This window comes from Cydia splendana, chromosome 10 (genome assembly GCF_910591565.1).
Source record: "Cydia splendana chromosome 10, ilCydSple1.2, whole genome shotgun sequence".
In the NCBI taxonomy this organism is placed as follows: domain Eukaryota; kingdom Metazoa; phylum Arthropoda; class Insecta; order Lepidoptera; family Tortricidae; genus Cydia; species Cydia splendana.
Window position 1 is genome coordinate 6,784,476 of NC_085969.1, and position 14,958 is coordinate 6,799,433.

Here is a 14,958-nt window from a genome sequence, read left to right on the forward strand (position 1 = left end):
ACATATTTTTTTGTTGTTCTATTTATTAAAGTGTAAAATCTTGCTAATCAAATAATAGTTTTGCCGCTCGACTGTTGTTAAGCAGAATGACTTAAAGATTACCTTTGTTTGCTGAAATGAATAACAGCAGACTAAAAAAATATTTCCTTTTTAGTGTTCCGTGCAAAACTTTGTTTACGGAACACTTATGGGATCACTTCGGGCTTGTTTTATTTTTGCATAGTAATTTGGAAACGAATCAAAATGGTAAAATGCGTAATTCTTGCTATTTGTACAAAATTATGATAAGTTAAAACCCTATCTTAATTATGATATAATACTCTATTTCTACACATATATATATATTATATAATAATAAATAGGTTAATAAAACCCCATTCACAACAGAGGAACGTTGTACGACACTCATAGATTCGACTTTATATTACATAATTCATATAGGTAAATACTTACACTCGCTTGTATATATCATAGTCATTATATTCACTATGTCTATTAATATAATGCCGATACAAATACAGTATATACTATTTATAGAATTAAATGTCGCTTTTTACAATATTAATCTTTTTAAATATTTAAAGTACATATATTTAGAATTTTAATATCCCGCTTTTTTGTGACGTGTAAGATTTTACATTACATTTTACAATATATTTCAGTAGACTAGTCACAGACTTCGAATCTAAAAAGAGAGACATTAGTTTTAGTAGGTAATCGTCTAAATTGTTCATATCGTTGTATGCTTGTATTTTGATAGACTTTGCAAATATATATGTTTTCGAACTGACAGAGAATTTTGATTCTTATAAATTACGAAGTAACACAGGAACACAGAAATAAATTGAACTCGTACATTGAGAAAGATTCCTTGGAAACTGCAGGTCACTGCGTATCGATTTCTCATATCAGACACATAATGTTGTTATTCAGATATAACCTTAATTTAACCGGTTCCTTTAATTTCCTTTTCCATTGGACTTCTGGTAAGTAGGCGCATCACTTTGGGTTCAGACTATTTACAGTAGATTATTTTTTGTATACTCGTAGTTTTTATTGCATTTATATGTACTAGTCAATTTATTCCAAGGTAACTTTCTTAATATCTACCGCAATGAACAATCAGTACCACAGATTATCAAGTAAATATTGCTTAGAATCATTATAATTAACATTAAGATAAAACACATCAAGTTTGAAAAACAAGGCATAACTCTCTCTGTTCTATAAACTATTCGTTTATGCACTCAATTTAGAACTAAGTCACGACAAATACCATACCAAAGACTTGGTAATAGGCTTCGACACCAAAATTATATATTATTTAAAAAACACAAGTTATGGAACAAATGAAAATGTCACAGGCTTAAAATAGTCAATAAAATGTTTAATGAGATACTTATAAATCACATGGAATTTGGCAATGACAGTCCATCAATTATAAATTATTAAATTATTCTTGCCTAAATTCGTCCATTTAATCCTAAAAGCTCACACCTTGCATGTAGAACACCGTAGAGAAATGACTAGAGATTTTACAAACCACACTAACGTCAATTTCTTTTTTTTTTCCTCTTTAAAATACTCGACCCTTATTTACGAAATCATAATTCCTTATCTTTGGCTATTAGATCTTCTGCTTACAACAGGAGAAGATGCGAAAATTAAATCAGTAATTATCAACTAATTCAAGAAATTATCACAAAAATTTACGAAATCTACAAATCATACAACTATTCTTTGGACGGGACGGTAAACTCACTAATGAAAATGAAACTACTCACAATAAATGGCTTTTAAAACAACTTCTGCCACAAAGATCATTTATTCAGGTACCAAAATTGGGCAATCATTAAATTGGTACCATCCTAATCTTATAGTAAAATAAATTTGAATCCAATCTTAATTGTAAACACCTCTAGTCATCGCTTCCCTATTTCTGTTATGCCATTTGCAAGTCAATATCCTGACGTATGTTCTTCTAAAAGTAGCATTACACAATGCGTAACACACTGGGTTTATCGTAGAGTTGATATAACATAGGGCATAGAAGAACGACCATAATTCATCAGGAATGCAGCCGGTGCACGCGGTAAGAGGCTTTAGTAACACAAGGATATTATAAGGCGTCCAAGTGATAATAAATGATAGAAGAATAGCGGATAGTGTTTTAGCAGCTTTCGTCTCCTGTTTCTTCTCTTGTGTTTTCTTTTTCGACTTTGGTGCTTTTGTTATTCCTTTGCCAGCAAGTTGTTTCGGTATTATTTTGGCGTTAAGAGGAATCCTAACGTCTTGTATATGTGAGGTTCTTCTGGTCAACGCGGGGTGTCCAGCTGGATGTAGATTTAATTCCGAATCTCCTCTCGTTGGTCGGAAGTGTGGTCTGGTGTTGTTTGTAGGAGGTGATTCTTCTGAGATCATTTTTATTGTAGGTCTATTTTGTTCCGAATCTCCTTCTGGTAGCCTGATAAGGATAGTGTATACCGAGTCGGCTGAAACTGATTTTGGCGCAGGTGAGGTAGTAGTGTTGATTCTGGTGTTGGGGGGAAGGGACCGGCTATCGCGGGCCGCAGGGATAGGGGCGGAGGGGGCGTCATATGTGCGGCGGAGGGGTGAAGTGCCACCGTCACCGCCCGAGCCACCAGAGCCCCCGCGGCCGGCGTAAGGGTCCCTGATAACGTTTAGCGATGTGCATCTGTTGAAGAGAAAACGACCAGTCAATTATTGGTACAAACTCAATAATTATAGTGAAATAAAAAGAGATCATATTTATGCTAGGCACAACAAAAGGCCAGACAAGGAACTCAACAATAAAATCTGAAATAAATATAGTCTAAATCGAAATTAGGGTTTAGGAAATGGACTCAAAGTAAAGTTGCGTCATAAATAATAACATCCTTGATTCGATATTTTTTTAACAGATTTTGACACCGATGAACCTCAACCCCAGCTCTAAATTCCATTTAAATATACATACTGTTCTACAGCAAGATCTGGCTGCTCTCCAACCATGTATGTTGCTTCTTATTTTACCCAAACTCCAATTTGTTTTTTATTTGTCTAAAATTCAATATACCTCGACACGGTACTCTGCAGCGGGGTCTCTACGGACACGGGCGTGGCGTAGCCCGGGTCCGAGGGCTCCTCTTCGGGCTCCGTGTCCTCCAGATCCTCCCTGCCGGAGTGCCACCACGCCACGCACCACGCGCGGACCGCAGCGAAGCCCCGCTTCTGCGACCGCGCTAACCGGGCGTTCTGTTGAAAAACATTTTACATTAGTTGGTATTCTACGCCCCAGGCTCCCAAGAGGGTTCCCAATGTGTTCTGGATAAGTGCCAAATTTAAACCATTCGTACACCAATTATGGTTATTATTTTGGGATAGATGGTTATTGAACCAGGACCAAGCTAGGGTGTATAATACCTTTAAGTAATATCGAACCACCATATGTAAATATATTGACGCAAAGCCAGTCCCTATATTTCAAAACATCTGCAGAAAACTCATCAAAGAGATGAGCCGGGCTTCTGGCATCTACCGAATCCTATAAAAGAAAAACGAATCAGATATGAGATAATCCCCTGAAATTGCTCCAGTCCGATACGGGATATACCTTGCCATACCTTGCCAAAAAACAAACTCACAAACTTGCACGCCGATTATTCATTCAAAACATAGTATCCGCACACCGATTTTGCTATAACGTGCCAAATTGTCCCCAAGCGCATTCGATGCTGGCATCATTCCAAATTTACGACCTTCGGTACGGGTTAGTGCCAGTTTATTCTGAGCTTTGGCTGGTGGGATTAGGATTGGATTTAGGTTGGTGATGATTTGAGGAGATGCAGTGTTGCTGGAAGCACATAATGTATGCTTGCCCACGATGCTTGTGAGCCCTTCAGAAGTGTGGAAAATGTCTAATTGGCCGTTCGTGGCTGATCTCTGTTAGGTCCGTTTTTATATGTTCCATAAGTAAATATAAAAAAAAATACATTTTATTCCATTATTGTTATTGACATGATAAATTAGCTTCTTTTGTGTACATATTTTTCCTTGTTTTATTTTCTTACTTACATATATCTGTGCCAAAAGTAACATAATACTCATATAATCGCCTCAGTGTCCACTGTTCAAATGCAGATTTCACAATAGCTAACATTTGAGATGGGTTTGGAAGTTGAAATACCTAATTGGTCAAATTTCATAAATGAAACCAAAGCTGTTCACTGGAAACCAGCTCCATAGACAAAGAACCTAACACCGCTTAGAAACTTGCCTCTAGCAGATAAGCTGAAACCTTTGAAAGCGCCTTAATAGCGCGTAAATTAATAACACTTAGCGCCTAACTAAGTTGAGGCGCTAGCGTTTCAAGCATAGATTACTACACAGACTCCGCAGCATAAAACAACAGCATTGTGCGCGGGACATCGTTTATGCAGGAGTGAATGACTGATCTTGTCATCTAAGCGCTTTCTCTGTTGTATTCTAAAGTAGCTCGGAGTTCGCTTTAACTATCGTATCTCAAGTTTTTACGAAAGCGATTGACCATTTCACCTTCCAGCCCAGAACTACTAGAGACTACTTACCTACTACTAGAGAGAACTACTTAGACCTTATTGGTGAGCACTATAGAAACAACCGACCATAATACCATACTACAATTATTGTCAACAAGTTCAATACTTTATTAAGTATCAAGGAACGTTATTTTTAGTATTTTCTGAGTTTTCTTCCATTTATAAAAAAATGCATCAATTTTGAATCACTTAGATTCAAATAATAGTAACACCTAAACCAAAATATTGAAGTTAGTTTCGAGCCATAAATGGGAGATTTTGGACTATAGTTGTGTTGTTTTACGGTCCTACAGTCGCCATCAGATATACCGGAGCGGCCAAGGTGTTCACGATTTCTGAACACGCACTCTAACGGCCTGACAATATTTGTGAGCGTCTAAGCCGCTCCGATATATCTGATGGCGACTGTACCTACTCGTAGTTTCGAACGTATTGAAAAATGACAGTGACAGTAAACGAAGGGGAATAAAACAAAATAAGCAAAGCAACAACTATGAAAATGCAAAATGAAGGAAGGGTTGTATATTTTACGGCATTACCTACCTACATTAGACGCTATCTTACCGCATATAACCCTCATGTAATAAATTACAACTTGATCCATTCTTTTCTCAGAAAAAAGGTTCTCCAGGAAAAGGGTCACGACATTTCCGTTTTGTCATTCCTAGAAATGGGACCCTTTATCATTAAAAACCACTCGTAATATTTTCGGAAGTAAAAACGTGAAAAAAATTGAAGCAACGCCGTCTTAAATCATGTCAGGTATAGTTGAATTATGGAGAAGATGGAATTGCATTTGTAGTGGTTGTATGCTGATAGTACAAGAAAATAGAAAATTCAAATATAGAATGCCTGTAAACAAACAATACTACTACATATGCAATTCCACGCTCTCGATGATTCAACTATATAAGTAAATACAACATTAACTATGTAGTTAGTCGGCGCACGAGTGAGGGATTCGTGTCAAATGTGAATGGGAAAATTGGTTTCGTCTACTGATGTGCAGTGCAAGTTGAGGAAAGTTTCAAAAAGTAATCGGAAATTTTGGGAAATTTTTTATAGGAAATTAAGTAAACTTTCATTTCGAAAACGGAAAATTTCGATCACCATACAAAAACGTTAGAAACTTTCGTCCTAACATAATATACAAATATTTCTTATAAATATTTGGGGACATAATACCTACTTGATCGTGTATTATAACTTATAATACACGTAAACAACCGTTGTAATTAACTAAGCGCGATGCATCACTTGTAATCCTGCACAAACATTTACCCGCAGCAGCACTATTGTCGTACGAGTGTCGTTCGAGGGTCGTCCGCGTTCGATTGTATGTACCTATACATGGAGTGCTCTGGCAATTAGTACAAATCCATTACCCGAGCTTTGTGTGTTGCAACGAGAACACCTGCAGTAGCATTTGAGGTAATTAAGTACCTAGCAAACTGAAATGTCTGTAGATATTTAGTAGGTATACGACTATATACGCGCTAGACAAAGGATGACGATGATGAGACAAATAATTTTAAAAGGCTTAATGACGTACAAGAGCTGCACAATGTCAAGAGCATACCTACTGTCAGACCATGCCGTACTCTGCTCAGTGTAGGGTTACAGTAAAAGCTATTACTCGTACCTATAGTCTGGCCGCTTTTCTAAGATCAAGTGCGCCTTAGTAAATCTATGGCGAACATGATCTTAGAAATCGGACAGGCTATACATACGTTTGAATGCTGCTTTAGATTTACGTCACATCGTTTTAACCTTTATTCATCAGAAAACCCGACGTCTGATCAAGCGGCCTTTTACGCTTTATATGTACGCTCAAAAGTAATGTTTCAATGCATTACTGTTATTAATAATGTAAGTATACTCGTAGAACCGGCACAGAGAACCAGTATTTTTCACCATGAGTTGATGTTTTGACAACAAACCATAGAAGCAGAGCGTGAATCTCGCGGCCTAAACGCGTAAGCGCCATGAATTTTACGGCGCTTACGACGTTTTGGTCACGTGGTACAGGTTGTGATTGCGACAATTTCACTGTTTGGTATGGTTTCTCCGTAGTAGTAATAACTCAATGTTTCAATACAAAAAGTTCCGTTTTCATTGCTCTTGAGTGTGTAAAATAGCCAATACAACTGACAAAGTGCGATGCATCAAGATTACTTCAGAATCAATTACAAGCGAGTAATTGGCATGGCTGTGTCGCCTGTGTGCACTAGTCGCGTACGAGTGTCGTTCGAGGGTCATTCGTGTTTGATTGTACCTACATCGAGTGCCCTGGCAATTAGTAAATCCATTACCCGGGCTTTGCGTGTTGCAACGACAACGAAAAGTACTGAAGAAACGTTTATAATATTTATCATAACAATCAACCGCACTGTAAATAGACCCACTGCAATGCCACAATCAGATATGTTGTAAACAGCAGAGCGAAAGCATTAAAAGTATGAAGGCCGGATAAATAGAATATATCAGAGCCCCAACTTCGCGTAACTTGAACGTCGGCACTGGAATTGCATTATGAATGGGCCTCTTTTACACGAAACGTCTTAAAACGCAAAGAAACGCTAGTAAGATACGATGTTTCGATACTAAAGCGCGTTGGGACGCCTCGAGTTCTGGCTGTGTGTTCACATTGCTCATCAAGCGTTGAGTCGAGCGACCAAAGTAGTGGAGCGGACCAGTGAAAGCAGGGTTTCCAACTTTCCACTACAGAAGGGTAATGGGCGAGCAATGGCTGAGCGGAAATGATAGATGTAAACTTTTCTACAGTTTATTGTTGCGTGTTAAGCGGAGTTATTCAAGATTTCTTTTCACTTACAGGAAAAACCTTTCTTAAATCTGAGATAAAGTGGATACAACTCTATACCACTCAGGACCAAATACTCTTTTAAGCTCAGTCTTGGAAAAACTAAATTTATGTTCCAAATTCCCAGATCAGAAAATCCAGATCCATAATAACAGGGAGAGCACACCTTTAGACTAGTTTTTTTAATCAACTGCTAAGTGACGTTGCACATTTCATATTGCGTAATTTTTTTGATGCAGTTTAAGTTAGTATTTATGTGCGATTTAATCAATCTTTCTATGCAGCTAGCTTTTAGCCATATCTAAAGGCGGGCTCTGTAACCTTATTATTATCCTTACCACGAGTTTGACACTGATATATTTCCTAGCGACTGCGTAAACTAACTCACAATGCATTGTATTGAATATTGGTGCAAGTGAGATGCACTGCGTTTGAGTTGAGCTTTATCTACCTAATACCTTTAAACGAGCAATTCTTGTTTATATATATTTCTCGGAAACGGCTCTCACGATTTCGATGAAATTTGCTATATGGGGGTTTTCGGGGGCGATAAATCGATCTAGCTAAGTCTTATCTCTGGGAAAATGCGCGGGATTTCTAAGTTATTATATGTTTTCCGAGCAAAGCTCGGTCTCCCAGATATTAGTGTTGAAGGCCGCGTAAAACTCAATGTGAGGGCACTGCATGGTTCGTCTAACTAAACTGTTTCGTAGTCAATAGGAATAACGCCGCTGCATCGGGTCGGGAGTATTCTGGTATTCGCGGCTACGAATGTAATGGAGAATACCGTTTTACGAGATTTTATTCAAAATGCCTTTTAGTTACACGCCTGGGTTACAGTTATTCGAACTGTGAAATGGCCCTGCTTGCCAATGCTTTTACAGTTTTCTTGGTATTTGCCTACACTCCGCCACATAATAAATAATATACTAGGTACAGAATACTCACTCTCTAACAAAACGCGTCTGTTACGATCAGGACAGATATGGCCGCTAGGTGGCGACAGCGCCACGCGCGGCTTATGGCTAGCCATCAAAATTGGTGTGGAATGGATGTACTTTTAGCTACTATTGCAAAGCGACGAAATCACGGAGTGAGCCACGCTTAACTCCGCTGAGAAATTTAAAGGTGTAAGGTGGTGGTTCTGGTGCTCGACGCGATCCCAATACATGTCATCTTGAAACTTAAGTCATTGTCAATAGAGGTGACAGCAAGGTGTCATCTATAAGGCATTAGCATGTCGAGCACTAGTACCACCACCTTACTTATGCGAGGTCCCGCTTTCGTTCAGATCCCAATCAATTTAGTGCTTGAGAGGAGGCATACTTACACCCAACAATCGGACGAATATAGACTACTGATGACGGTTCGGTTTAGACAATTTCCTTGCTGACGTATTGCACTGTAGAACTAACGCGCTTTATCATCAACCGAAGAGAAACTAGGTGTACATCAAAATGTAATCAATGAAAAGACATTTTGATAAGCCGAACTCTGGAAGAACTCTTAAGCTGTTTTCATTCTAATTACTTACAGAGCCCAGGCGATTTGAAACCAAATTTGAAAAGAACCAGTATAATCCGCGCGAAGATTTTTTACGAATCTCGAGGTCACGTAACGCTAGTTCCCCTGAGATCCGAACTCCTCAGACTCGCGAAATGAATAAGCATAGGTACTTTGCCGGAAAGCCTATTTTCCAGGTGAATTATTATTACATTAAACTGAAGGGCCGGGTAATGGCCATAGTTTTGGGTTCAAATTTGATTCCTGAAACGGCCCTTGGATTATGGTATCATAAAATTTAATTACCGGAATTAGAGCACGTTTATGATGATCGCGTTTTATCATCTACCCATTATGAATATTTTTTTTAAGTGATTTAGTCACCGAAAAAAGCGCTAGTGGCCTAGCGGTTATAGCGTGCGACTTTCAATCCGGAGGTCGCGGGTTCAAACCCCGGCTCGTACCAATGAGTTTTTCGGAACTTATGTACGAAATATCATTTGATATTTACCAGTTGCTTTTCGGTGAGGGAAAACATCGTCAGGAAACGTCAGGGTTGGAAGGTCAGATGGCAGTCGCTTTCGTAAAAACTAATGCCTACCTACGTCAATTCTTGGGATTAGTTGTCAAGCGGACCCCAGGCTCCCATGAGCCGTGGCAAAATGTCGGGATAACGCGAGGAAGAAGAGATAATTAAGTCACCGAAGGCGCGTAGTTTATAAAGGTTTAGTACATTTGGATGGCGAATCCAGTAGTGTTGCTGTTGCTATCAATTTATTTGATAAACAGGGGATAATATTGCAATGTTCTACCGCCAGAGTGCAGCACTACCGCCTCTAGTAAACCATAGAGTAACTTATACATACTGTGCCTTAAACTGTTTTTTGACAAGTTTTCACAGACAATAAAATATGACATTGATGCATCAAGGCGGTTTGTTAACAAGGGCCTACCGGAAAACGCGAAATCCGAAATTTAGTTATCTGCCTCTTTATCGCTCAAATATGCATGAGGTTAGATAACGAAATTTCGATTTTCTTGTTTCGCAGTAGACCCCCAGATTGTGATGGATTGTGGTAGTGGCGCCCCCTACGCAGAGTTTCGCGTACCTAATATTCCCTATTGCGTTCCTGTCATTTCCGATTTGTGTCGCGATTTGAACGTTCAATTAACATTGACATTGCCTGCGTCAAAGCTCCTCATCGTGAAGACGACCGAGGGGCTGATGATGATAATACCTGCTGTTCCTTCCACCTGGAGTCGTGCAGCGCGCCCCGCACGTGGTACACGGAGTCCGCGTCCCCGGACTCGGACCGCGCCCGCCCGTCCACCTCCTTCGTCTCGTCGCTGTCAACAAGATGACCTTCAGCCGAGAGGCTAATGATGATAATACCTGCTGCTCCTTCCACCTGGAGTCGTGCAGCGCGCCCCGCACGTGGTACACGGAGTCCGCGTCCCCGGACTCGGACCGCGCCCGCCCGTCCACCTCCTTCGTCTCGTCGCTGTGAACAAGATGACCTTCAGCCGGGGGGCTGATGATGATAATACCTGCTGCTCCTTCCACCTGGAGTCGTGCAGCGCGCCCTGCACGTGGTACACGGAGTCCGCGTCCCCGGACTCGGACCACGCCCGCCCGTCCACCTCCTTCGTCTCGTCGCTGTGAACAAGATGACCTTCAGCCGAGGGGCTGATGATGATAATACCTGCTGCTCCTTTCACCTGGAGTCGTGCAGCGCGCCCCGCACGTGGTACACGGAGTCCGCGTCCCCGGACGGACCGCGCTCGCCCGTCCACCTCCTACGTCTCGTCGCTGTGAACAAGATGACCTTCAGCCGAGGGGCAGATGATGATAATACCTGCTGCTCCTTCCACCTGGAGTCGTGCAGCGCGCCCCGCACGTGGTACACGGAGTCCGCGTCCCCGGACTCGGACCGCGCCCGCCCGTCCACCTCCTTCGTCTCGTCGCTGTGAACAAAATGGACGTTAGACAGTGAAATTCATTTTAACAACAAATAAACTATTTATATTCTAACCCCCGTATTCATAAACGTTTACTAAAGTTGACAAGCCGATAATAATCGTTTGTCCCTTTCCGACGTATTGGTATGATGGAAAGGGACAAACGATTATTATCGGCTTGTCAACTTTAGAAAACGTTTATGAACGTTTATGAAGGGGGTAACAGTTTTGAATGATTCACGGTTAGTTTCACTAGACTTATATCGACCGGGACATGAACCGTGATTACCTTTTGTATTGTTTTCGAGCTCGCGATATTTCGACGCAGTTACACGCATCTTGTTCACCGGTAACTGATGATAGCGGGTAGGTGTCAAAGTTGTGTAAACCGCGCTCGGTCTACCCTCATTCGTGTACGTCGGCTGCGTTCGCTTTCAACGTTACCACCGGACGCATTCACACAATACAAAAGGTAATCACGGTTCATATCCCGGTCGATATAAGTCTATTTCTATTCTATTCTAAATTGGTGTAAAGAAAACTTAATAAAGAAAAGAGGGTTTGTGTAGGTAGTGCCATAGTCTAATAAAACATGGTCTTCTCTTCCGAGAGTGACACAAGCCTACGTCATGGTATAATAATATACTCCGCCTGGTACTCTATTCCGAGATTCGCGTATGACCTAACTGAGGGGCTACCGCGAAAACCGAAATTCGCAAATTGCGGGGATCTTACTCTTTTACTCCAATGAAGGCGTAATTAGAGTGACAGAGAAAAATGCCCGCAATTGACGATTTTCGGTATTGGCGGTAGCCCTACTGACACGGGCCTACGTCATCATGCTGTTTACAGGTTCTCAAACTTTAAAATTTGGGAGAATTTTAACCAACGGTCAAAGTTATTTTAACGGCATTAATTTTAAGTTATTCATGTAGAAACATAGTAAAATAAAACAAATCTAAGGTATTCAATTAAACTGTATTTATCTACAAGACAAACGTTTGAAAAACTAATTCACATTTACACATTAATTACCAAGCTTACGACGTGAAAAGTTTGGAAAACACTGCGACTGCTGACACTGAGCGAGAAGGAAATAACAATTAACACGCGTTCGACAAGGATGACGGTCAGGGCATGAAGTTATCTAGATCCGAATTGTCAAATGTGACAGCGCTATCCTGTGTTGCCAGTAATGTAAACAGAATTACCCGAACGTCTGAAATTTCTTTCGTGAATCGGAAGATATTGCTAACAAATAATTAAAAATGACGTGTTATTGTAAAATTTAAGATAAAATACATATAAATGAAAATTATAAAATTATAAAGAAATATTTTAACTTATTAACCATAGGTATAATGTACCCATGTAACATGTTATGTTGAAATAAAGTGGCAATGTTATTGTGACGTAGGCCCGTGTCACTCTGGGAATAGAAGACCATGTTTTATTAGACCATGGCCTACGTCACAATAACATTGCCACTTTATATAGCGCTGTTGCATATTATTATATAGCGCTGTCGCATGATGACGTAGGCTTGTGTCAGTCACGTGGTCGGAAGAGAGTACCAGGCGGAGTATATTTTATACCATGGGTAGTGCTAGAGTTACAAGCGTCCATAAGCTGCGGTGGATGCTTAACAGAACCTTGAGATAAAGTCAGATTTAACAATTTGTTCAGGTTTTGACTTTTATACGACCTTAACAATTCCTCACGCTGATTGGTCCCCGCGCGCACGCGTCATACCACCCGATTCGAACTTTAAGATACGTCAATTAATAGATCTAGAAAAGATATGGATTAGGTGTCAGTGTCAATAGTGACGTTTTTGTTTGAAGAAACGTCACATTTGACACTGACATATCTAATCCATAATTATCGTTTCTAGATCTATTAACTGACGTATCTTAAAGTTCGAATCGGGCAGGTAGAGTCGTGTCATTATCATTAGGCAATTCGCTCGCACTTATTGGTCTACGTAATATGAACTGCGAGTCTTGGCAAGGTCGTATCATAACAAGATCAAAACTATATCAAATCATTAGATTAGAATCGACCTCCAGCCAGGGACCGTTACCGGTATAACTAAAAATCAAAATATCTCATAGCTTTCACATTATTTCTTTGATATTGTAGAATATTAGTATTTAGGTAAAGATAATTATTGTTCAGATTAGCTAAATTAAGTGCAAAAATATACATAAACAACCAAGATACCGATATTGAATACCGGTTAATTTCTATGAAAAATATACCGGTATTTGCTCCCTGCCTCCAGCAGCATTGAACAATAACCAACAAAGGCATGTTAAGTTTTAAGGGGTATGCAAATTGGTTTGAATTCAATACACGAACTAATCCAATCGTCCTACTAGCCGCTGCGCTGGGACAAAAGCGGTGGAATTCACCAAATAATTGAATACGGAATCAAATTGGACGCTCGCAAAGCTCCAGATTAGACTACACGTTTAAGCTGGTTAGGGCTTCGAAAATAGGCATATAGGTACAAACAGCTGTATTTGTGTGGGTTAGTTGTCAAGCGGCGAAGAAATTGTGGAATAGGTACCTATAAATAAATATTTCATCACACTTGATCGAAAAATACCTTATTTCATCAGGTGTACTGAAGGACTAAGTTCTATATTGTTCCCGCGGGAGATATGGATTGTGAAAAAAAAGCTATATCTCCCTTGGAAGTTATCATTTTGTTTAAATTATGTTAATAATTCATACGAGCCATATATGATGTAGGTTATAAGTAAAATACTTTGTTTAAAGTCAGGGTGTATAAAGGAGTTTTACTTTTAATACCGACGTTTACTATTTAATATTTTTGTTTATGCTTAAAAATATTTGATTTCATTGAGTCTTTAATTGACTCCAGCCTAGGGCTGTCGTGAATATAATAGACTCTCGTACAATATTCCACTTACCCCCCACGTTGCACAATGTATTATTTCATGTGTTCGCTGCCAGAAACTCCCCCTTATGCCTTAACTCTCCCGCGTTTTTCAAGCGTTCGTATTAACAAACAGCTTAGCATTAGTCCAGAAGGTAAGCTTGTTAAATGTTGTACGATTAGTAATGACGTGGCATGGAGGTACGAGTACGCTACCTATTAAGAATGGTTTATCTTGACGTCCGATTAGGAGGATGGCTTATAAAAGGTACGATCATTTATTTGACGATTTATATTATACGAGAGGCGTAGGGCGGGTTGTGGCTTAATTTAACATTCAAAATCAGCATGCAGGCGTATTATGGATGGCTATATCTACGTGATAAAATAACTGTCACTTTTTAACACCGCGTGGTAGAAAGTGACGGACACCGTTTTATCACACGTAGACAAAAACGACTATCATATCCGTACTGCAACACTGTTAAAAATTATGTAATTTTACATGCAAAAAATTACATAATCCATACTTTTTCCGTAAATTTCCCAGATTTTTCGGGAATTTTACAGGATTATGTAATTTTTTTGCATGTAAAATTACATAATTTTTAACAGTGAAGGCTAATATATGGCCGCCTTTTTATCATCTGTCACCAGGCCTGTCGCGTTCTAACAAGTATGAAAGTGCGAAAGTGACGCATGTCATGAAAAGTGATAAAAATGCGACCATGATATCCGTGCTGATGTACATGTACAACACGGGTAATTAAATTAAATTTGTCAGTAAAAATATACGCAGAATTCGTACATTCTGTGCGAGATCAACCCTTTACGCCCACATTTTTCATAACGCGTTTGAAAACATTTATCATGTCGCATTCATTAACAAAATTGGGAGTAGGTATTACTGCAATGTTCTGCCGCCAGAGTGCAGCACTAGTGCACCTAGTAAACCATAGAGTAACTTATACATATTAGGCCTTAAACAGTTTTTGACAAGTTCACTATAACATTGATCCATCAAGGCGGTTTGTTTACAGGTGGCCTACCGCGAAACGCGAAAATCGAAATTTCATTATCTGCCTCTCTATCGATCGTGCTAGCGACGCTATGACCTATGATTGTGCTAGTGACGTCCTCTACGCAGAGTTTTGCGTAGTATTCCCTATTTGTTCCTCCATGAATATTGCGTT

General features: G+C 39.7%; 1 protein-coding gene across 1 annotated transcript in view; it reads right to left on the minus strand.

The window, feature by feature from the left end:
• Positions 1–236: 236 nt before the first annotated feature.
• LOC134794205 (muscarinic acetylcholine receptor DM1) overlaps positions 237–14,958 on the minus strand; it is a 103,699-nt gene continuing 88,977 nt past the window's right edge. Inside the window, exons 3-5 of the mRNA XM_063765951.1 lie at positions 10,758–10,866; positions 3,077–3,255; positions 237–2,695 (exon numbers count right to left, since the gene is read on the minus strand). Of these exons, the coding sequence (XP_063622021.1) occupies positions 1,903–2,695; positions 3,077–3,255; positions 10,758–10,866 (1,081 nt within the window). The 3' untranslated portion in view covers positions 237–1,902. The remainder of the gene's footprint in view (positions 2,696–3,076; positions 3,256–10,757; positions 10,867–14,958) is intronic.